The sequence below is a fragment of the Tetrahymena thermophila genome (genome assembly GCF_000189635.1).
Source record: "Tetrahymena thermophila SB210 genomic scaffold scf_8254811, whole genome shotgun sequence".
Classification (NCBI taxonomy): domain Eukaryota; phylum Ciliophora; class Oligohymenophorea; order Hymenostomatida; family Tetrahymenidae; genus Tetrahymena; species Tetrahymena thermophila.
The window spans coordinates 1003965-1028643 of NW_002476567.1; the positions used below are offsets into that span (position 1 = coordinate 1003965).

At 22.5% G+C, this 24679-nt stretch overlaps 7 protein-coding genes across 7 annotated transcripts; 3 read left to right on the top strand and 4 right to left on the bottom strand. All coding sequences in view use genetic code 6, as the record gives it.

The window, feature by feature from the left end:
* Nucleotides 1–165: 165 nt before the first annotated feature.
* On the top strand, nt 166–1997 carry TTHERM_00058790 (hypothetical protein; the record flags this gene model as incomplete). The annotated part of the gene is made up of 6 exons (XM_001007612.2): nt 166–876; nt 986–1135; nt 1188–1335; nt 1393–1663; nt 1723–1807; nt 1887–1997. 6 exons carry the CDS (start codon nt 166–168, stop codon nt 1995–1997), a joined length of 1476 nt encoding a protein of 491 aa, XP_001007612.2.
* Nucleotides 1998–3279: 1282 nt separating this feature from the next.
* Nucleotides 3280–3657, bottom strand: TTHERM_000058769 (complex 1 protein, LYR family protein; the record flags this gene model as incomplete). The annotated part of the gene is made up of 1 exon (XM_012795510.1): nt 3280–3657. Exon 1 carries the CDS (start codon nt 3532–3534, stop codon nt 3280–3282), a length of 255 nt encoding a protein of 84 aa, XP_012650964.1. The 5' UTR covers nt 3535–3657.
* Nucleotides 3658–4581: 924 nt separating this feature from the next.
* TTHERM_00058770 (hypothetical protein) lies at nt 4582–5448 on the top strand (the record flags this gene model as incomplete). The annotated part of the gene is made up of 4 exons (XM_001007610.3): nt 4582–4620; nt 4768–4833; nt 4908–4960; nt 5028–5448. The coding sequence occupies 4 exons, from the start codon at nt 4582–4584 to the stop codon at nt 5446–5448; spliced, it is 579 nt and encodes a 192-aa protein (XP_001007610.2).
* Nucleotides 5449–7753: 2305 nt separating this feature from the next.
* Nucleotides 7754–12257, top strand: TTHERM_00058750 (transmembrane protein, putative; the record flags this gene model as incomplete). Its single annotated transcript, XM_001007608.2, has 2 exons — nt 7754–8281; nt 8781–12257. The coding sequence occupies 2 exons, from the start codon at nt 7754–7756 to the stop codon at nt 12255–12257; spliced, it is 4005 nt and encodes a 1334-aa protein (XP_001007608.2).
* A 965-nt stretch (nt 12258–13222) lies between these two features.
* TTHERM_00058740 (hypothetical protein) lies at nt 13223–15326 on the bottom strand (the record flags this gene model as incomplete). Its single annotated transcript, XM_001007607.1, has 2 exons — nt 13223–13692; nt 13745–15326. The coding sequence occupies 2 exons, from the start codon at nt 15324–15326 to the stop codon at nt 13223–13225; spliced, it is 2052 nt and encodes a 683-aa protein (XP_001007607.1).
* A 968-nt stretch (nt 15327–16294) lies between these two features.
* Nucleotides 16295–19823, bottom strand: TTHERM_00058730 (hypothetical protein; the record flags this gene model as incomplete). The annotated part of the gene is made up of 2 exons (XM_001007606.2): nt 16295–18417; nt 19463–19823. 2 exons carry the CDS (start codon nt 19821–19823, stop codon nt 16295–16297), a joined length of 2484 nt encoding a protein of 827 aa, XP_001007606.2.
* A 3221-nt stretch (nt 19824–23044) lies between these two features.
* TTHERM_00058710 (zinc finger C-x8-C-x5-C-x3-H type protein) lies at nt 23045–23959 on the bottom strand (the record flags this gene model as incomplete). Its single annotated transcript, XM_001007604.3, has 2 exons — nt 23045–23424; nt 23761–23959. The coding sequence occupies 2 exons, from the start codon at nt 23957–23959 to the stop codon at nt 23045–23047; spliced, it is 579 nt and encodes a 192-aa protein (XP_001007604.2).
* Between the last annotated feature and the right edge of the window lie 720 nt (nt 23960–24679).

Sequence of the window (24679 nt, forward strand, 5' to 3'; positions counted from 1 at the left end):
GATGAAAATTCTAATTAAGTCCCTAAATTAGTTAAATCACAAATTTATAAAAAATTAGCTGCTAGTAAATCATAGAAAATATCTTAAACGCTATATTATTGATGTAATAAAATATAATTAATTGATTTTTATCAATTTTGCACTTTAAAAATTTGAATTTATTAAATGTTTGCAAAGCCTAAAACTAGGGATAGCGCAACAGAGAAACAAAAAATGTAAACTGGAAACTCTCCTTAAAGATAGACTTTCAGAAAGACTCATATGGCTAATTCTGTTCGGTTTACTGATTTCACTTAAGCTGCTGGAGGTTTAGACTCACCAAATATATTTCCTATGTATTAGTCTTTAACAGCTAACTCAAATTCTGAGAAAAGGATTGATAAACTAGAAGAAAGACTATCTATATTAGCAAGCTAATATGATTAATTTATTCCATTACTTGGCTTGCTTGAATAAGCAAATAATATAAATAAAGCAGATGCAACCATTAAAAAAATATAAAAAAAGTAGATAGAAAATGATGAAAAAATAATTCAATTCTCGTAATAGATATAAACTTTACAAAAGAATGTAGATGTGATAAAATACTAATATTTAAGTGGCATAAGTTAAATAGATAACTCGAAAATGCCTGTTTAGTAAATGAAAAGAGAAAAATCTCAGAGCAGTAATAGCAATTAAGAAAGTGAGTAAAATTTGAATATACTAAAGAAAAACTAAAATAAGATAGAAAGCGATTTCAATAATATTATCAGAGAGATGAAAGATGATATAAATTCCAAGCTTGCTGCTCATAATAAATCTCTAGAAGATTTTAAGTAGATATTTAGTAATGAATAGACTGGTATTCAATAAGCGATAAATCATATTTCAGCTGTAATTTATTTCTATTTACTATTCTCGAAATTAAATCGGGTTTTTATTTCAAAATGAATTTCTGCAAAATAGAAAATAAATAAATCTAATTAATATTTCAAAATTTTAGAATTATTAAAATTTGATCAATTCTGGAAAATTTGGAGGTGTTAACTAGTAGGTGATAGGGGATAACAGCAAATTGATTGAAGAGAGAGTTGATATGTAAATGCATATTTTGAGAGAATAAATTGAAAAAGAGTTTATCAGCATTTGGAGAGTATTTATTTTTCTAATTTTTACTCCTAAATAACACTTTAAACTTAATAAAGGAAATAGGGGTAGTTTGTGTTCATTATCAACTTCAATTAGATTAGAAAAGAAAAGAAAGAGTAAATAATTTACTTGTCCTTCCTGATAACTTGGATAAGTTTGAAAGATTGTTAAAAATTAACAATGTCGAATAAGGAGTATTACTTGGTATATAAAATTAATCATTTTTAATAGTCATTAATTATGATAATTTCAATAATTTAGATGAAATGGATCAGTTCAATAAAGAAAATTGTCAAAGACTAGTTAATGAATTAAGAAATTTAGAAGATAGAATAAATATAAAGTAAGAGAGATTGCAGCTATTCCGAAATAGACTAGATGAAGTAGAAATAGAAAATACAAAAAAGGAAATTGAAATGATTCATGAATAATTTAATAGTCTTAAAAATTAAGTTGATGGAACAAGAAAAATAAGTGTATATGAACTCAAGCGAATAGAAGATAAAATGGAGTAAATCGATAATATAAGAGTGTAAATAATCTTAATTTTATACAAATAAATATTATAAATTCTATTAAAAATTAAAACAGAAAAATATCAAATGATCCAAATGAGAAAAAAGATCTTCAAAGAATTACCTAGGATATCAAGAAAGCAATTTCATTTTAAGAAAAAGTAAATAAAATAGATAGAAAGATCCTTTTTCAAAATTTCTATCATTAAAATATATTAAAAATCATTTTTTATTAATTAGATATCAAAATTAGTAGAATAAATAGATGAAAATCTTAAAATAGTTTCAGGTTTTCAATTAAAAATAGACGAAAAGCTTGTAAATTTACACTAAGAAGTGTATGCATAATGAATGAATAAATGTTAGTTATTATTATTATTATTAATCAACTAACAGCAATTAAGAAAATTGTTCTCCCTTATTCATCTATAATTAATATATTAGATACATATCTTAATTAAAAGATATTATAATTAATTGCAAATCATACAATTATTTTTATTCTATATTTTAAGGATTTTAATAAAATAAATATTCTTAAAAAAGGTATTAAAAGATAAGCTTTATCAATTAAAAAATGAAAAATTTGCTAAAAATAAATTTTAGCTATGTATTAAAACAAACATTAATAGTTTCAATAGACAAAACAAACTTTAAACTATTGTCAAATTAATTATTTTAAAAATAAAATCTAAATGAATTGATTCATATTTACTATAATTATTTACCCTAAATACAAAAATCTATTGATTATTGTTTTTATTGTTAACAAAATCTAGGTGGATGGATTTATAATTATTTAATTTATTTTACTGTAAAAATCTATAGAGTATTATTTTTATTATCAAAGATTAATTTTAAAAATATCAACTAAATGCTTTTAATCTGATCATCTTACTCATCAGATTTTCAATAAAAAAGCAGATATAAATTAAAAATATAAAAATAATTTAGGTATTAAATATACTATATTACAAATAACAAAATTTAAGATTTATGAAAGAAAAATAAATTTTAATTGAAGAAAAAAGGTAACATGATAGACATACTTTTTTAAAATAAGTTAAAAAATAATATTTTTTATCTAAAGAATGCAAAATTTAGTATTTTATAAAATTTTAATTACTAGATAAAAAATCTACTCTTTTAAGATAAATATTTAAATCTAAAAAATATGAATTAATTCTTTGTTTTCTCATTTATATTTCTAAATTTTTGCATTTACAAAATCTATATTAAATATTATTTACAATACCAAATCTTCAACTCTTAAAATATTAAATAAATTATTAATAATAAATATATTTCTATTTCAATTAAATGAATATTAATTTTTAAAATAAAGTTCTTTTATTGATTATTTATATCTTTTATTCGTTTTCTAGAAAATATCTATAAAAATCATTATCTTAAAAAAAATAAATTAAATTCTACTGCATGATCTTTTTTAGTCTTTACTAAAATGTCAAATTTCAATAAACTCACTAACTAACTTAACAACTAAACCAAATATAAAAATAATGAAAGAATTAAGTTTAAAATAAATTATTTTCTACATTTATCATTCATCCATCAACAAATTTAAATTAAGTATTGAAAACAGGTTTATAACATTTAAATTATAGATATATGCTCACTTTTCAATAATACTCTTTTGTTAGTAATACAAATTCTGTATGATCTTTTACCTTTGAAGCAATTCTAGTTATTCCTTAGCAAATTAGATTTGTTTAGCTATTTCATTTTAGTCGGTAAGAGCGCTATATTTACGAAAATCTTCTTTAGCTCTTCTTACAATGTAATTCCTGAAATTGTAATCCTTAAATCCAAATCCAGCTCTCAAAGTTTCTTTAAATAATTATAGAACCTAAATTTTATGTGTGCTCATTTTGATTATTTTAATTTTTATTGATCTTGTTCTTCTTATTCTTCTTAATTTTATGAATGGTTGATTGCTTTGTTTTAATTTTATCAAAAAGTGAATAGCTTTTAATTATATATCTTTAAAATAAACAAGTGAAATGCTTGCTATATGTAAAGAAAAATAGTAAGTAAAAACTGACTAACAAAGTAGAGGCACCAATATTTTTTTGAAGAAAAGTTAAGGAATTTTCTCTTATTTTCTTGTTTGTAATTTTGGTAACTCCGCACTTTTAATAAATACTATTTCATACATTTAATCCTATATCATACATTTAATCCTGTTTAAGATATCCAAAAATATTTATATTTATAATTACTTCCTTTTTAATACTCTCAATCTTAATTAAAATTAAATAATTCGTTTATTCACAAAAAGTAGTGGGATTTATTTAATTATTTTAAGGCAAAAATCTTCAAACTATATCGCTTATAATTACGTGAATATTTTGGACTGTACAAAAGTAATTTAAGTATCGTAATTATTTTTATCATCAAAGATTAAAAAAAGTCTATATCATTATCTAATAAAAATATTAAATATTTATTGCAGTAATATAAACAAAAAAGTTTATTCTACCAAAAAGCTATATTTTTATTCATAGTCTTAATATTAATAGAAAACAAATAATTTGAGTATAGAAATTATATGTTTGTCTTTTTTCCAACAAAGAGAAACAAGATTGGACTAGGATTAAGTATGGCAAATAAGTTTTTTAAGCATATTTAAAAAATTATGTTATAAATCAATGGATCGAATTAGAAATTTAAGAAGTAATGGATTTTACTTAATCCATAAAACTGTCAATAACAAAATAAGATAATTTTGTAATTTACTTATTAAATTAGTGATAATCATTAAATTCGTAAATAATTTCAATTTTATAGCTAAATTATATTAATTAAACTAAAAAATACATAAAATAGCCCTATAAAGATCCACAACAAGCAAGGGCCTTATATTTGGATACTTTATTATAAATAGAAAAGAAACTTCTTTAGTTTAGCTTAATAGATGGGATAGACTTGCTGCACACATAAAAATGTTGAAAATGTATATTTTTCTAAATTTGTTCATCTTTCTGCACTTATTTATTCATCAGCACATTTGAGCTTATAGATTAAAAATTTTAATATACAAAAAATACAGATAAACAAAGTATATATATAATTATTTTACATCAATTATTCTTAATATTAGAGCTAAACATTAGTGAAAGATGAAAATAAAACGCAACCTGATATAGAAAAGACTGCTTCAAAATAAGTAAGTCCATAATTCTTATTTGTTCTGCTATTTATTTCTTTAATTACCTAATCTTTTAAACTTTTAAAATACAGGATTTAGCTGGAACTGACGATACAGCCTCCAAGCATGGAAAAAATAAAAATTTGTAATTTCAATATATTGATTTTTATCCATAAAAATCTGTAAACTAATTTTCGCTTAAAAAATAATAGTGAAAAGTAGCTATCAAGCCAAGCAAAGCAAAACCGTACTCCTACTTTTGAAAATGATTAAGAGAAAGACTCCTTTCAAAAATCTAAGTCTAAAAATGAAGAAAAGGATAATAAATAAGCAAATAAAGAAAAAGATAGAGAAAATGAAAAAGAAAAAAGTAGTTAAATAGATAATGTTGCCTCGAGTAATTTAGCACTAGATTTAAAGCAATAAAATACTCTACCTGGAAATGATGATTAAGATAATTAAAGCAAAAAAAATAAAGAAAGCGGTACCAAATTAAAGGAAAGTAAAAAGGAGCCTTCAATTGATCTTTTTATGGATTTGCCTGGTCCACCACCAAACTTAAGAGAAATAAATAAAAAGGCACAGTCATCTAAATTTTAAAAGAGCGACAATCAACTAAAAAATGATGACTGAAAGATTAACAGCTTAAATAAAAAAATTGTTTTAAAAAGGATTTGTAATATCTGAAAATTTTTCAGAAGGAATTTATTAAAAAATAATTAAGATTAACAGAATGTTAATAGTACTAAACAAAAACTCTGAATCAACTAACTAATAACAAATAAATAAACAAAAAAACAAACTTCACAAATTTTATCCAAATAGAAAATACGAAATACACATTTAATAAATAAATAAATCATAAAGTTAAATGAATATATTTAATTTAAAAAAAGAATTTTTGATTATTACTTGTTTGAAAATAAATAAGCAAATTTAGCAGTATTTTATCAACAAATTTAAATATAAAGCTAATATATATGAAGAGAATAAATATATAAGTTAATTAATTAATTAAGTAAGTATAAATTTATTATAATTTATGTAAATAAAGTTTTTATTCTTATTTCTAATTAAAATTTTATCATTCATTCATTCATTCATTCATTTATGATACTTTAAATAATTTCTTAATTAATTGATTATTAAATTTTTCTTATGCATTCTTATTTCATTTAGCTCTCTCCAATTTAATGTAAATTAAAATAAATAAATAATTAATTAATTATCTTTGATTTCATTCTCATAAAATTTATTTCACTAAAAATTTTAATAAATAGACAAATTTGTTAAAAAACCCATCATCTCTTTATCTTTAATTTCCTAAAATATTACGAAAAAAAATAATTAAAATCTAAATGTTTAGTCATCAAAATCATAAATAAATTAACTCGCTATAGACAACAAAAATTAACTAAAAATAAATAAGAGTAGTAATAAATATACAAATATTTCATTTAAATTTGTGAAGCAAATGCAACTATTAAAAAAAAAAAATGCATTAGAAAAGTATTTATTATTGTTTAATTTTCTACTAACTATAAAATTTTATTTTAGAGTAAAACAAAGATTTAATCTTAATCTATTAAATTGCCTAATTGCTAAAGTAATTTTTACTTTTATAATATAATTTAATAATTAATCAAACAATTTTTTAAAATTCTAAAAATATTTCTTACAATTTGGCAATTTAAGAAAATTTAATAATTATAAAGCTTAAACAAAATAAAATTATCTTTTATTATTTTTTAATAGTAAATGTGTGATCATGAATGAATTTAATTTTTATGCTTATCTCAATTAATTTTGTCGAAAAACAGATTATTAAAGATCTGTTGAAATATAGTTAAAATTTATCACTAATTATATTTACCATAAGTGATCCTTATAAATAAAAATATGTTTGCTATCGTATAACTCTAAAATAAATAAGATAAGATAATAATCATATCAAGGCATCTTGTATTCACTTATTCTTATTTAAGAACATCTACAGTATTTAAAAAAGAAAAAGTATTTATTTGAAATAAAAATTCTTAAGGTGAAAATTAATTTAATCATAAAATAGAAAATTAAGATTTATATTTGCTGTAATTAAAATAAAAAAATAAATAATTAAATGTAAGTTAATTTTTAAATTCTTTAACTTAATGATTACAATCAATTTTTTTATGTTAAAATTATAGAAAACTGTTCTAAACTATTTATAGATTGTTAACCAATATCCATACTGAAGTAATTTATTATTTATGAAATTTTCAAACAAAAATATGTAAATAACTTTTATTTTTTTTGAGGTAAACCTTTATTTCAAGTCATTAATTAAATTATATATTTAAGCTTTACCAAAGTATTACTTAGATTTCTATTTATGTAACAAAACGTTTAACAGTAGATTATGAGTAAAAAATGAAAAAAAATACTAATAAATATCTTAATATATTTAATATTTAGCATATATGATGATTAAGATTGATTTTATGAATTTAATTAAATGAACAAAAAAAATGGATAAAAGACGGTTTGTGCTGTTTTATAAACAAATATTAATAATTAGAAATTTTCTAAGTTGAAAATGTAAGTAGTATTATTTTTTAATATAAAATAAATAATGAAGCTTTTTACAAGATACCATAATTAGGACATTAGCAAAATATATTATATAATAAGCATATAATTTGGAATCAGTACATTAGCTACTTTAAAAAAATATTAAATTTTTATTATAAATGGATTCATCCAGCTTTTTTTATTAAAGAATAGATAAAGTTATGCAATCAAATATATATAAACATAAAATTTGAGATTATTTTTTATTAAAATTTTGCTATCTTTGAAAGTTTATTGAATATCACTATTAATCATTTACTTTATTAAAGAAAGGTAAAATAATCCTAAAAAGAAAGATTACTAAAAACAATTAATTTCAGTAGTTAGAATGAATGCGTAGAAGACATAAAATAATACATAAGTAGGTGTATAAGGAAATGGTATAGGTGGAGGAGAAATTGGTACAAAGTTAGATGCCAAGAAAAAGGATAAATAGATGAATAAATTTATATTAAAATTCAAGGAATAGTAGCTTGAAGATGACTTCAACAATAGCCAAGCAAAGTAGCTTAGTAGATATTCATATATTACATTTATAATAGCTGTTATCCCGCTTTTATTCACTTTTTTTCTACTGCCATTTTACTAGAGAAAAGGAGGAATGCCTGCTAAAATCTATGTTTATTACATTATCCCTATTGTAGTATTTATATCAAATATAGTTGTTTAAAAAAAATATCCAAATCTATTTGATTACACTCACTCTACGATAGTTCTTATTTTGCATCTTTTGATTTGCTGGCAAATGGTTGATACTGATATCACAACATTTAATTCATTTAGCGAATTCTATAAAGGTTTTATTTTTGCAAACGTTTACATCTTTCTGTACATATCTGCCAAATACACAACAAAAGTAAATCAGATTTAATTGTTGATTATTTATTTTTAAACAAACATTTATTTATTCGCACTTAATTGATGGCTCATATTTTAGATTTTCTGTATCAAATTTTACTAATTAAAAACAAAACCTCTTTATCAATCTTCTTTATTAGAGTAAGTACTTTTTATATAATAGTTTGTTAAAAATACTTTAATACTAACGCAACTTACATCATACCAAGTAAAATTTAAACACTCAATAAAAAAAATAACAGAAATTTTAACAATTAGCTAAACTATTCAAATACTTAGAGAAGGATTATTATCCATTTTATACCCATTATTTTGAACAGAAATAATTAGTTTGTTAGTTAGTTAGTTAGATGCGAATATTTACAATTAGGAAATTAGGTTATTTAAATTTAATTTAAGCAAATAAAAAAATACACAATAAAAGAAATAGAAAATAAATTAATTACATCACTCGAATATCAAATTATAATATTCTTTCTTTTTACAATAATCTACAGATAATTTTGATTCTAGTGGTTAACATATCTGCTATATTTATATTCCCGCATCACTCTAATATTTGGATTTTGATTATTGCCCAATCCTTTCTTATGCTCATGCTACTTGTTAAATTTTACAATGAAGACTTAATGAAAAGACACCTTTTTATGCAAACACGCAAGTAGAACTTATGGGACTCGATTATAGAAGAGTTCTTACCAATAAACCTAATTGTAGTTAAATATAATAAGACTACTCAAAGGCTAGAATTGACATAAACTAATAAATGTGCCAGCAGAAAACTAAGAATTATAAATGATGATGATCTTTAGCACTTTTTAGATAGAACAATTATTGAAACGAATGAAAATACAACAACATCTTTCATGAATAATAATAATAATATATTATCGCCAACAAATAATAACATCTTAATGGAGGGGAAAAATGGTTCAAAAACTGGAAACCCCCCGTTTCAAAGACAAGCAACTTAACTTCCTAAAGGAGGGCAGATTGATTTATCAAAAAGTCTAAATCTTGGATTTACCCTTAATTAAAATGGAACTACGAAAAATGCTCACAGCGATAAGTTCACTCTAAAGAAGCTACTAAAAAACAAACTAGTGAAATAGTTAGATCAAAAAAATTAAAGCGCTTAATAGCAGTAAGAGTAAGAGAGAACTCGAAAACAGAGTTAAGCAGATGGTTTTAATGGGGATACAAATCTGACCAATAATCCTAGATTAACAAATAACACTTTTGAGAATCTTGAACATTACTCTGCTAATTTGATAACTGATAAAGGTAATTCTAAGAAACTTACGATTAAAGTATTTACATTTTGTTTAGTTGATAACTATGCTGTTATGACAATTGAAAGTGAGAGCTTTAAGTCTAAATTTAGAAAATAATAAAAAAAAAATGAGTTTCACTAAACTTTCCACAAGGAGATAATGCAAAGATTTGAAAAAAACTGTAAGAAAATAGTAGTTTAATTATAATCTTAATTAAAATCTATGAAGCAGAAGAAGAATAGTTTAGCTTCAAAACTTAAATAAAGCCTACAAGTAGGCTACGAGATGTTAATACTTAATAAAAATGTTAGTGATTTCATGATGCAATAAGAGAGATCTTAGAAGAAACATTAAGCAGGGAAAAAAAATAATAAATTTTATTCTTCAAATAAATTAGGACTAAATTCTTAAAACAAAGCTACATTCTCATCAAATAACTTATTCACTTTTAAAAAGCATGTACTTGATGTGTGCGAATTTAACCCAGGAAAAGAATTATTTGGATGGCTGAGCATATTCCAGTCTAAATTAGAAGAAAAAAAGTTACTTATTTTTCACGAAATAGATGAATCCTTAAATAACATAATCAATGACAAGAATAAGTTCAATTAAATTATATTTAATTTACTCGATAACGCTATTAAATTTACTCCCTTAAATGGGAAAATTGCAGTTATAATTAAAAAAAATTTAATTTCTAGTTATGTTTTAGATATTCACATAATTAATTCATTAGAAAAGGATTTAGACACTTTTGCACTTACAAGAGATTTAGAATAGACTTTGTAAGAATCTAACTAAAATAGTGTATAAAATAATTAAAATGGAGATGATGATTATTACAATGTTCTCAAAAAAATTAAATTGGGTATTCCCGTCTCAAGGAATCTCATCTAATAGATAGGTCCCAACAATGAGCTGAATTATAAGTTCAAAAATAACTAAATAATCCTGCATTTTTAAATATTTTCTGACATAAGAATTCTTAAAGATAATCACTTGGATGAGAGCCATGCAAATTTTTCTAAAACAAAATAAGAAAATGCATAGAATGGAGAGCATAACACATCTTACAAAAAAAACCATAGTATTAATTCAGATAGACTACAACAAATATAAAAAAGAAATAATTTTTGTGCCTAAAAATCTAGCACAGCTAACATTAAAGAGTCGAAAAGTAGTAGCAATCAATTTGTTATAAGTTCTTCTTTTACAGATTTTGGAGTTATAGGATTAGGGAAGCAAGCATCTTTAGGTTAGAGATTTAATCACTAAAATTCATTAAGCTCTTTGAATTCTCAAACATAAGGACCTCTGATAATTAAAAGATTAAATTCAAATAATCATTAAAGCAATTAAAGCCCTTAAATTAGCGGAAGAACTTAGTTATCTTCCATAAAAAATAAATCTAGATCTCTTTCTAATCCATTTTAGTCTCAAAATGGATTTCAAAGCAATATAGTAAATGGATTCATGTATGACTTTCTTCCATCGATAAATGAGCTCATGATTGACATTAAAAACTCTCCAGATCCCTAGCCTCTTCAGACATCAAAAAAGCTTCTTTAGGAAATAAATATGATTCAATAAGCTTAATAACAAAATTAGTATCCAAATTAGATAAATTTCAATAAATAAAACTTTGCATCAACAGAACGAAATGATAAGTTAAAAAATCACATATCAATAATTTAAGAAAGCATATCTGAAAATGCAGTAGAAAACAGTAATCACAATTTCTTTTTTTAGAATCAAGCCAATGGTTTTAAAGGAGGTAATAAACTCTTGCAATCCCAAAAGAATCTTCTAAAGGAAACTGAATTGGAAATTATAAAATCGTAGCAAATAGCTCATTCTGGAAACAATTAATATAATTAATCGTTCTAATAAATAAGTTAACAATAACTAGCAACGTCCCCATCAAGCTTAACTGATCCAGTTTCAAATTTTTAAACTATATAAAAAAATATTAAACTTAATTCTCCTGAAAAGCATTATGTTAATGGTGAAAGAATTAATCAATCAAATGTAAGCTTAAATTTTAATGCAAACCAAAGTCTATTGAATGCAAGTAATTCTAAACTTATTTTAAGCAATAAAAATAATAATAAATAAATAAATGGCAATATTACAGGATAATAATAAGATGCAAATAAAGGGAACATATTTTTTAAAGACATTAACAATTAGCTCGAATAATCTCATTTAGTTAATGAATTATAAAATTCTTATTAAAATTCTGTTGAAATATTAAGTTAAATTTAAAGCAAAGTACAAAATCCTTACCTTTTAGAGGCTTAAGCTGGGATTAATCCTCAACGACATAGTATTCAAAGTAAAAATATTTAGGATTATCTGGAAGAGAATAGCTCAGCTAGGAAAGATCACCTGCCCTATATTCCTAAAATAAGTTCATAACAAGAGTAGGATAATCAATTGAGCTTTGAAGGCTGGCAAAATGTGGATGAATAACATAATGATTCATTTTAAAAATGGATGGAAATTTCTACTTTAAGAAAATATAATGAATTAGAATTTAATACAGCTTTCAAACCTCTTTAAAATAATAAAATTCTTACCAATTAATAAAAGTATATAATCTAAAACCAAGCATAGAATAAATAATTTAAAGATGACACTACAAATAAATTAAACAGTATATCAAATATTAATTAATAGAGTATTAATTTTAAATAATGAGTTAAAAATAATTATTTTCCTGATATAAATTTATTCTTTTATTTATAAGATGAGTTAAATAAATATAATAATTAAATGTTGTATATATAAAAAATATCAAGTTTTATCACAAATTAACTAATGTTTTAAATCATTTTTTAGATTGTTATAAAAATACATACATAAATTATTTTTTTTAGAAAATAAAAATAATATATTTGGATATTATTTGTGTATGTAGCCTTGAAAAAGGCATTAGGTACTATATATATATTTAAAATATTTTATTTTTCTTTACAAATTGTTATTAAAAGTGAAAAATTTAAATATTATCTGACAATTATATATTTTAGAAGTATTATTTATTCTCTTAAATTAGGTTTTTCCAAATAAATAAAATACAAAAAAAATATCTATCTATCTTTCTATATTTTAACTAGTAGATAAAAATATTGATACAATTAGATATTTATTTAAACCAATAATTTAAAAAATAATTTTCTATGTAGAAGATAAAAGATTAAGTTAATAACAATATAATCTATCTTTTAAATTTCAACATAGATTTCACATATAAAATCAATATAATTTACATAAGTTAAAATGTAAATATTTTTTATTTGTTTTTTAAACAATTTGCCTTATAAAATTAATAAAATTTATTTAATAAGCAAACAAGTATATAATTAAGTAGATAGTAAGTAAATATGTAATATTTTAAATTAAATTGATTTGCTTAAATACTCAGATCAAAAAAAAGATTATTATTTTCTTTTTTAAACAATCTAGAATAAATTAATTTTTAAATATTTTAATACTTAGTTTAATTGTAGCGAAGATTTTGATTGATTGTGTTAGAATGTATTAAATTAAATTAATTAACACTTAATATTATAAAGTAGTTTTGTATTCTTTATTTTCTAGATCCAAATAGAGCTTTTAATTATATTTTAATTGAGTAGTTTAAAAATATAGCAATCAATATTTCAAAATAGGACATTATTGGAAGGCCATGAAATTAAAATATCTGAACCCCATTTAACATTTAGAATATTTTGGGTGCTTTTACTTATTATTTCAAGGATATCATTGCTATTTCGAGTAAATCTATTATTTCTCAGCATATTGTCTTTTTCTATAGTAATTTTATAGTAAAATGAACCCTTCTCAGAAAGTTAATCATAAAAGATTAAATCAAATTTATCCCATAAAGAATTATGTATGATTCTTGAATCTTTAGCAAATAAAATTGTGTAATGGTTTTCTTTGCATATAACCCAGATAGGTAGATAAGGTTCTTTATAATTTTTTCCTACCTCTATCAAAGAATCACACTCTAAAGCACTTAAGAATCCAATTTACTATCTCTTCTTTATTCCAAAAAGTTTCATTTGTCCTAATTCCTTAACTCCATCAAAACAGTTGCTTGTTGATTCCCCCGTAATTAACAAATTAACTATTAAAATTATTTATTTAAATTCTTTTAAAAAATGTATTTTTAAAATTACCTAATTCTTAAGTAGCATGGCCATGATTTCCTATTAATGAGTTATACTTGACATCCATAGAGTTTACAATATTATCAACTCCTTTTGTGATTAAAACAGAATAGAGGAAGTTAATTATTCCATTATTATAGTTTCCTATCAATTCTTCTTTTAACTCCCTTAATTGATTAAATAAATCTTCAAATTTACTAACATATAAGTTAATTACTTGGCAGTCGCCAATATCACAAGATTTGAAAGTAGATGTATTTTGCTATTTGGCAATCACAAACTTAACTTAATAGTTATTCTTACTTAATATTATTCTGCATTTATAAATTATTTCAGCCAAAGCAGCCAAAAGACAGTTCTCCTAAACATTTCTTTTTTTCATAAGTGATTCATCTATTTTTGATTAAAGCAAAATATATTTTATGTAGTAAGCCTATACAACAGCTATAACTCCACATGGTCCTCCTTCTCTCTAAACCAATCCAAATATATCTTACTCATTTAATATAAAACCCTGAGACCAGGATTTGGGTAAATATTGTTTCTAGGAATTACCAAACAAAAGATTTCTCACACAATCAGCAGTTTACTTATCAATAGGTTATGCTTTTTTGCTTTCATTTAAATTAAAAATACCATCTTTGCTGAATTATCTCTACTTATTTTCCTTTGTAAAATCTATATCAGGTGAGTAAAATATATAGCCTAATACTGGAGCTGTGCCTAAACTGAATTATAAATAACTATTAGCTTTTTACAAAGGTGGCTTTACTTCATTTATTGCAAAAAATGAATCAATATCATGATTATCATTAGTATCAAGATCGAAAGTTGCACTTGTATTCTTGTCATATTTATTATTTTATTCATCCAAAATATGCACAGTAAGATCTTCAATACCACCAGTATTTCTTTCTAAAATATTTTAGTTATTCTACTTTTTTTGAAATAAATTGAAGGTTTTCTTCTCATTAGTTTAAGATTAATCCTATATATTTAAGTAATTGCTATTACTCTAATTTGCGTTCATTTTTTTAATCTGTAAAGTAGTATCAAGGCTGACATGTAAATGATTTAAGTCGTTTTTAGATTCAGAAGAGAATGAACGCTCATTAGATTTGTTTTTAGAATTAGAATGCTATCTTCTAATGTTATATCCATTACCTAAATAGAATCCATTTAATTATTTTTCAGCGATATCATTTTATGTTTGGGTTTTTTCTATATCTGTATCATTTTAGTTATTAATGGCTAATCCTTTTTTATTTGCTTATTCAGTTTACTTTACCTGATATAAATTGTCATTTAAAGATACCTCTTCTATATCATCGATTCCTGAATAATCATTTTTATTATATATACCTCTCTACTATGAATTTCTTACAATTTTATTCCTTTAGTTTCCTTTTTAATTCTTTACAGAAACTGGATTCTTCTTATAATCTTCTAAATCTTATGAATTATTTAGCTTTACAACTTAGTCTTTTTCAATATGATCTTCCAAATTTTAGGCTTTTTCTTAAACTACAACTGGTTCTGAAGCTTTTTGCTAAGAATTTGTTTCTCTCTCCTTACTTACGCCGCACCCCATAATCTTTTGAGCTTTAAAATCTAAAATAAATTTTAATATTATCAAATTGTAAAAATAATTTGTAGAAATTAATTAAATTGACAAAATCATTGATCTCTTATTACAATTCTTTAAATGATCTTTAAACATTAATTTTATTTTTCACTTACACAATCCTTAAATCAATAAATATATAAACATTAGTTTAATTTTGTGGATATAATACCGACTTACTCAACAAATTATATTTACATTTTTGAAAAAAGAAATTCAATAAATTTTGAAATCAAACAAAAAATAGGAAATTTTATTTTAAAATTTAGTAATGAAGACATTTCATTCATTTTTTGATTTTCTTCACATACTTTATACTTTTCTAAAGTGTATTGGAATTCAATTTAAAGAAACTATTTTTTAAATCAATTTGTAAAAACTAACAAATTTAAATGTTATTTATTTACTGAAGGTACATAAAGATTATCCTAGATAGCCAATATAATTTCACTAAAATTATATAAAATATATTTGAACAATTAAAAAATCTTAAAGAATAACAAGTAAATCCCACAACAATTTATTTGAAAAATATTTATTTTTTATTTAAAAAATATAAAAGTGGAAAATCTTAAAATAAATGTGATTTATAAGATCTTTATCATTCAATACGCCTAATAATTAATGTGAGAGCATATATTATGACACTTTGCACATAAAAATTGCAAAATATTAACAAAATTTCTATAAATTAAATGATATAAAAGCTAAAACAACAAAAAGACCTATAATAATTTTTTTTTATTTCACAATTAAGTTTTATTTAATGAATTTATAACTAATTTATTAGATTATATAATTATTTTATAATTGACTAATTATTTTTAAGTGTAGTAAATTGGCAATTCAATAGAAAGCTTGCTTGCTTACTTACTTACACTTATTTTTCTTTGATATAAAGAAAGAAAGAAATATTTAATGTTTTATAATTAATTTCACCTTGATTCTGTATCAAAATCGTTTTCATCTTAAGATGTTAAAATATAGTTTTTCTCTTTAAAAAATTTAATAATGTGGTACTTAGATATTCCCCATTTCTTTTCTACTTCTCTCCAATTTTTTAAATGATTATAATCTTGTATTAACTCGTCAATTTACTCTTCAGTGAGAGTTTTCAAATAATCTTATCCTTTTCTATCATATTTTTTTATGTACTTAGGTTTTTTACCTGATGGAAATGATTAAGATTTTTGAGCATCATTGTTATCATCGTCTTCATCTTCAGATGACTCACCTCTATACTTTCTATTTGATGACATATCTTAATCTTCCTCATTATTTTAATATCTCCTTTAAGAGAATTACTGTTTTGAATCTATATTTTATTTGCTTGATTAAGAAATATTTGAGTAAGAATCTGCTTTTTTATTTATATAATTTATTTGTTCAATATCCTTTTCTACTTTCAGCTATTATTTTACATTTTCTCTTTCTTTTTCCTTTTCTCTTTATCTTTCTTTTTCTTTTTCTTTTTCTTTATCCTTATCCTTATCTTTTTCAGGAGAAGCATTGTTTGCTTGTGGTATTGAAGTTAGGGAAGTGGGCTAACTTGTAAATTATGCAACACTAGTGGTTCCTTAATTGTTAGTGTTTGTTGCAGATGCACTTCTGGTTAGTATTTTTTTTTCTAATTTATTTATTTATTATTGCTGCTATTACTGAGCTAAACTTAAGTTACTATTGCTAACTGTTTTCTGATGAACAGAATCAAAATATTGTATGAGGTCTTTTTTATCTCTCTAATCTTCTAAGCTCAATACCTATTTATCAAATTATTGTTAATAGCTTGAATCTTTTTCATTTTTATTCTCACTATGATTGTTTTCTTGATTTAAATATTATTACTTCTACTCTAAATTTAATTCGTCTTTTTTTTCAATTTCCATTGTATTTTGATTATTTAATTTCTAACTTTTTACTTATATGTCATGGTTGTGGTTTTCGCTTTATAAGGTGGAATTAGTTGTCTATTCTATTTCCATTTTTGTTTGTGTCTTTGAGTCTGTAACTTAATTCTAAGAAATGGAAGTAGAGTTATTGCTTTAGTTCTAATAAATTTTATTTGGTTCCTCTACTCCATTCTTTTTAATACTTTCATTTGATGACTTTTCTATATTTTTTCTGTCTTCTACATATTTGGGAACTACCTTAAATCCAATGTCTATGCAATTTTTTGAGTATAGTTCATCATAGTCTAGCATTTCTTTAGGCTCATATAAATTTTGAATCTACTACTGCAAAGTAATAAAATTTGTAGAAGATTTTTTAGAATTTTACTGGTTTGAACCACTACTTGCACTATAAGTAATTTTTTAACCTTATAGATTACCATTAAGATGATTATTTACTTTTAAATTATTAGAAAAAGTGCTATTTTTTGCAACATTGTTGTGATTACCATTCTAATTATAGCTATTTGTATGCTAAGATTATATTTGCTATTATAAAAGCTGCTTTAGATCTTCATCTCTAATTTCTAATAATTGAAGATAGCTTCTTGAGAATTCATCCAATTCTTCTTATAAGTTAGACTGAATAACGTCTAGCGATTATTCTGAATTTAACTTAATTGGTAAACGAGGATTGCTAGGTACAAAGCTAAAATGGTTTTTTATCTCAAGGAATGTTTCTTCAAATTCTTCGTATTCATCATAGGACTGATCATTTATTTAGTAGCGAAATTCTTGAATCAAATTCTAAAGTTTATTATACTTGTGCTTACTTTTTTCATAGTAAGATAAAAATTAAACCATTTTTGCTTTCCTTTCCTATAATTTTTAAATTAAATTTTCAACTTCAGCAATAAGACTATTGGTCTATTCTTTACTGTCGATCCAGCTCTAAGTAGCAATAAAAGCTATATCTAAGAACATATTTATTGAAATTGTGTGATGAATTAAAGCAGCGTTATGACATGTGCAGCAAATTAAATTTAGATTCTACTAAGGACCGCATTTCGGGTCTAGGCATATTAAATTTAATGGTTCACTTTTCCTACACTTTTAACAATTTACCATTTTTTTTTTTCCTTTCTCCTTTTATGTGCTATCCTATTTATCTATATTAGTTAAATTTTGACAAAAAAAATTATTTGTTAATATTAAGATATGCTTTTGCAAACAAATTTTTAAAATGAGATATTAATTTATCTTTGAAAGCTAGCAATATAGTTATTTCTTTTCTTTCTATTTTTTTTTTTTCAAAAAAATAATAATATGAAGCAGTAATTTAATTAGAAATCTATTTATAAATGATAAAAAATTTTTTATGTAGCAAATAATTATAATAATAATTATGATTATGAAAAATATTTAGAATCAATGATGTAAAATCTTTTGTACCTAACAAAATCTAAAAACAATAAATTAAGTTTTGTATTTTCTTGCTAAAAGAGAGGATTTAAACGAACCTAAGTTATTAAGAATAAGAAAGAAAAAAAAATTAGAGTAACTAATTTAAATTTTTCATAAACACATGGCATTAAATATAGTGTAATCTAAAGCTTCTTAGTCTAGAAGTGAAATGCGAAATACTAAAATTTAAATAATATTTTAGCCTATCATATGTGAGGTTATTAAATTTTTCATGTTTAAAAAATCTTAGCAAATAAAAAGCTATTCATTCATCATTAAGAGATTTTTTATTGTGTAGAAAATTTTGAGAAATATTTCTTCCTTGGTTTTAATAAAATTTTTTCTTTTAATTGCTTCTAAAAATTTTTTTCTTCTTTTGATTTCCTTCTCTCTTTCTTAAAAGTAAAATATTTTTAAGTGAAAATTTACTAATCAAGCATACTAATGCGATAAAAAAGTTTAGGGGATAAAAAATGAAGGTTTTGAATAACTCAGAAATACTGTAAATGTATTGTAGTATTAAAAATTTTAAGAGTAAATATTTTTTCTTGAAATAGAAAAGTTTTTGTTATAAAAATTTTCGCTCAAAGATAAAAAAAGAAAAGTGAAATTAATCTCAAAATCATCGTGTTCAGTCATAAACAAAAGCACATAGGTTCATGAATGATGTGCTTGAGACAGTTTGAGATTGTATTTACAGAGAAAAATTGTGCTAATTAGCAAAAAACTTTTTTTAATAAAAACTTTTACCTTATTTTTGTATTGAGAATTGATTACAGTCTATTTTTTTCTTACTTTACAAGTGAGTGTCTCTTCTTTTTTAATTTTATTTTATATTATAATTTGAATTATATTAACAAATGGTTTTGTATTGCCTTGGCTTATTTTTAAAAGAGCAAAAAAATGTTTATAAAAAAGAAATTACGCATTATAAATTTTCATAAATTTAAATTTATATTCGATATTTTTCATCAATTTAAATTTTAAAGTAAATAAATTCTACATTTTTATCAAATATTTATTGTAGAATATATTTCAATGACAACTCTACTATTTATTCGACATCTATCTTATTGCTTTGATTTTAATTAAATTTTGTTATGCTAAGCATAAAAATAAACATTATTCAAAGAATTTTATTAATTATATTTAAAAATATATTAGATTTATTCTAAATTATCCATCAAGTAATTTTTTAAAATAACACATTAAACTTACTTCTCCACAAATAAGTATTTTTAAGTACTCTTATTGTTAAAAATAATTAGAATATATATTATTTTCTTAATTTTATGATCAAAAAAAACTTATGATTGCAGGAAAAAAGCAAAATAAAAATGTTTATATATAAAATAAATCTTTTGATTCAGTTAAAATGAAAGTTTTTGAAAAAAAGTAGAAAATATTTACTTGCATCTAGTTTTAATATTTAAAGTACATTTTTTAATACAATAGAAAGCAATTCTTAATATTTGTTCACTAAATTTTCGCTGCATTTGATAAGAATTTTTAACATAAGAGTAAATAAAATGAAATAATAATACTAATTTATAAATTGTGTATTTGCCAAAATAGTTTTTTAAAATTGTAAACTGAAACTCAACATTGTTTTAATAAATTTTCTTTGAATATTTAAGTAAAATTAAAAGATTTTTGAAAAATTTAGTTTTATTTTTAAAAACAAAATTTATCTCAATTTATTTTGTAAGCTTTTTACGCATCAAGATTAAATAAATAAATAAGAATATTTCAAATAATAAAATTTAATTCTTTCAAGCTTTTCATGAAAGTAGATATTCAATAAATTAAATTTTTTTAAAAATTATTTTATATTTGCAAATTGTTGTTTTTGCAGATTAGTTAATGCTGGATTTAATAAATAAATTTATTTGTTATATTATTCAATTTATTTTTGATATTGTATCACAGCACAACTAAAAATAAAAGAAAATTTTTGTACATTAAATAATTGCCAGTAGCCTCAGTTTAAAATTTATAATTTTTCAATGAAAATAAGTATAAGCAGTACGAATATAAACTATCATTCAAAATTGTCATTGCAGAGTTAATATCCTAAAAATAGCTCCAGCATATTAATTCTACTTTAAAGTAAGAGTATTTAAAATAAAAATAATTAAAAGATTAATCTAGAAAAAAACTACTTCTAATTTAATTCTAAATTATTCCTTTTGTATTTAATATTTATTTACTTATTCTAAAATTTATTCTTATGAATATTATATGGGGAGAATTAGATTTTAATTATTAATAAAAATGAGCGTGTATATATTACAAGCGTATATTTATATCTTTATTTTTGTAATATCATTTCAAATCAAAAAGCATACAGCTTAAAGATTAAATAAAGATTTTTTGATTAAATAAAAAAAAAGCATCTGAAGCCTATGAATTAACAAATTGTAGTACTAAATTTGGCTTCAATTTTCTTTTAATTTTTTTATTAATAGAAAGATTGTTTTTATAGATGAAAAAAATAATAAATAATTAAATAAATATGGAAAATATATATTATATTTGCATAGTGTTTAATGTAGAAAAGTATGATTATTATCCTAATTATTATATAAAGTGAGGAAATCTTTAATATGTATTGGTTGATTGAGGTTTAAAGTAATGTTGTTGTTAGTTTCAAAATCGAATAGATTCTTTCATTGTTTTGTTTTTGCCGTTTTATTTTTATATATAAGCCATTAAATCAGCTTATTATCATTAGTAAGTAAGCCAAAATAAATAAATATGAACTTACAGAGTCTCTTGATATATGAATTCATTAAATTTTTATGGTTATTTATTATAAAATAAGAGAAATAGTTGAAGATAAATTGCTATTTAGGTTGTTAATAAATATGGTTATTAAGGATAGAAAAAATTTATTATTTTAGTATAAAAGGATTATTAAAGCAATTTTGATTCAAACAAAATACGAGCTAAGCTTTTTTCATTATCTCAGTTAATGAATTAATAAAATTGTTCTATTAAGATAAATCATCAGAAATTAATTAGTTTTGTTATCAATACAAACTTAATTTGTTTTCATTTGTATCACAACGTCTCTTTCACTCTCTAATTTCTATTTTACCTCCGCTTTCTTAAATTGTGCTAAAATCATAAAATAAAAGTTCTGCCTCAATAGATTGCAGTTTCAGCTTTCATTATTTCCAAGTATTTGAATTTTTATAGAATTAGGAATACTACATAAGTAAGGAAATTAGACGCGAGACTCCATGTAAATGGAAATAGAGATAATAATTTATTGAATCAAAAGTTTGTATCAATTTTTGTTAGAGGTTGATAAATAATCATAGGAATTAATTAAGTTTAGGGTTGTATCTATTTATGAGTGTATGTGTGTATGTATGTTTTAGCTTTTCTCTATTTGAAATGTTAATTATATTTTGATGCTGAACGTATTTAATCAAAAATATATTATGAATGTGCGAATTAATTAATTAAGATAAGAAATGTCCTTCAAATTTTATTTGAGAATATTTTATTATTGTTAGAGTAAGAGCAGATCATTAGTGTGTCTACTTAACGCTAAAAGGACAACTTTTTTCTGAGTGTTTATTCAGTTTTGAGAAAGGAAAGTCACAGATTTCAAAAATATTATTTTAGAATAATGCATGTATTTATTTATTTAGTTAGTTTGTTTTCTCCCTTTTTCAAAAAATTAACCATAAAAATAATTGTTTATCTCTTTAAGTTCTAATCTTAATTGAATTTGTATGAATATTTATCTATATTTAATTCTAATCTTAGCAGCCTTGGAGCAAAATAATGATTTTTGAAAACTAATTACAACGCTTGAAAAGAGCCTCAATCAATATTAAAAGCAAATTAATATAATCGAATAAATAAAAAATGTTTTATTATATGGTTATTTTTTTATAGAATCTATACATCTCCTTTTGTTTTTGCTTATAGAGGATAAAGTAGAGCAATAAAGTTTGTCTGCCCCTCTTCCGCAGCGGCAATTTAACCTCTATAAAAGCAAATTGGCAAATAAATATAGCTGGAGATGCATATTGAATAAAAAAGTTTTAATTGAGAAAGAAAGAAAGTGATTCCTCCCTTGATATAGTTAATTTATTATTAAGTCGTAGTTAAGTAAAGGCTAATTAACTAGCTGTAAAAATGTTATTGATATATGGATGATCAAGTTATGAAGTAGTTATATATAAATAGGATATGATTTTAATTCATAGTTTTAGTTCAAATTGCTAATTAATCCAGCAAGCTAGTTAGTTAGTGACTTATCAAATTTTAGTGATAAATATATTAATAAAAGAAGATATTTAGATGTTATAGTTTTCAATTATTTTGGATCATAGACATGAAAAATGGTAAGCGAGATCCATGACTGATTTTCAAATTGCAATTTTCCATTTCGCTTAGGTCAAACTCTAATGTCGCAAGCTTTTTTGAGTAGTATTTGCTTTATTAAATTTCTGAAATAGAACGCTAATCGTGCTTAAAGTGGCAGCGAGATCCGTAAGGACAATTTAATTCTTCATGGAATGCCTTGCATGTTTTTGTTTTGTAACTCTTAGAGTTTTGAATTGGCTTGTTCACAAGATCTTATTTTCCATGAGCGAACTTGCATTTCTTTCCATAATTGCACGTGCCGGTGGCCTAAAAGTTTTTACACATTTCTGTCTTATATTTAGTTTCATCGGTTTTAGGTTTCATTGCTATTTATTATTTTAAAAGAGGAAGTTAAGTATAATCTTTAAGATTTAGTGATAGGTAGGAGCTTAAATAAAGACAAAGAAAGACAAATGATTGAAATATTTAATATAGAAGAGTTTTCAAAAATTCAAATTTGGATCAAATGATAGTCTTTTTCCACTAAAATGACAGGCACTGCACATTTACGCTAGAGTTATCATGAGAATGTAACAATTTAGCGTTAAATTAAATGCGCGTCTAAATTAGTAGGATATTTTGTTCTTATGTTAACTCCATTTGTACAATTTGCTAAATCGCTGAAAATAAATGATGATTAAACAAACAAATTATTTATTTACCTTAATCAGAAGAATCACTAGAGCAGTCAGTTGATGGATTTTTTTCAATAGAATAATCCTCTTAGATCTACTTAACTATTTTCTTGGTATTTTACTTACGGTTGGCACTTCCGCTGAATGCAAGACTAGAAAGATCAGGCTATCCAAAGCTACTTTGGAAGTCTAGAGATGAATTCGATGACATACATTGTATGCTCATGATTTACGAATTAATGTATTTTGTGTTAAATCTGATTTATTGATAATTTGATTATTGTAGTGGTATTTATTTTTTTTTTCTTTTTTTATTTATTTATTTATATTTTTTGAGTCTGCGTACTTCTTTTTTCACCTTAAATTAATCAAGTTTTCTATTAGCTTTTCATTTAAGGTAGTCATAAATCTGGATCATGTTGAATATTTTTAATGAATGTGGTAGAGATTGTTTCTTTTTTTTCGACTTAATTTGACTGATTGATTAGTTTAATTTTTGTTTTCTCATATGCATCAAATCGCTTTAGTTATTTTTTAGTAGTTTTCTTTCTAAGTAAATTTTATAATTTTGTTTTTGTTTTTTGAGCATTTCTATTTCTTTGCTTCTTTTTAAATGATAAAAATAGATGAATTTCTCTATTTGAAAATGCAATTATATTTTATTTCCTTCTTTATACACTTTTTTTATACTTTTGGATTCTAAAATTTACTTTCATCAATTTTGTTGAGCATATTATATATTTCTTTGATGCATAAAAAATTAAAGTAAAATTTCAATTCAAAAAAATTATCAAAAATAATAAAAATCTATAAGAGCTAAAAGGTTAACATAATATAGTCTAATTACATTTAATTTGTTTATTTATCTTATTTTTAAAATACAATCTAAATATATCAAAATTCTTTATGAGGAAGAATAAATAATCCACAATCTATTTCTTAAAAA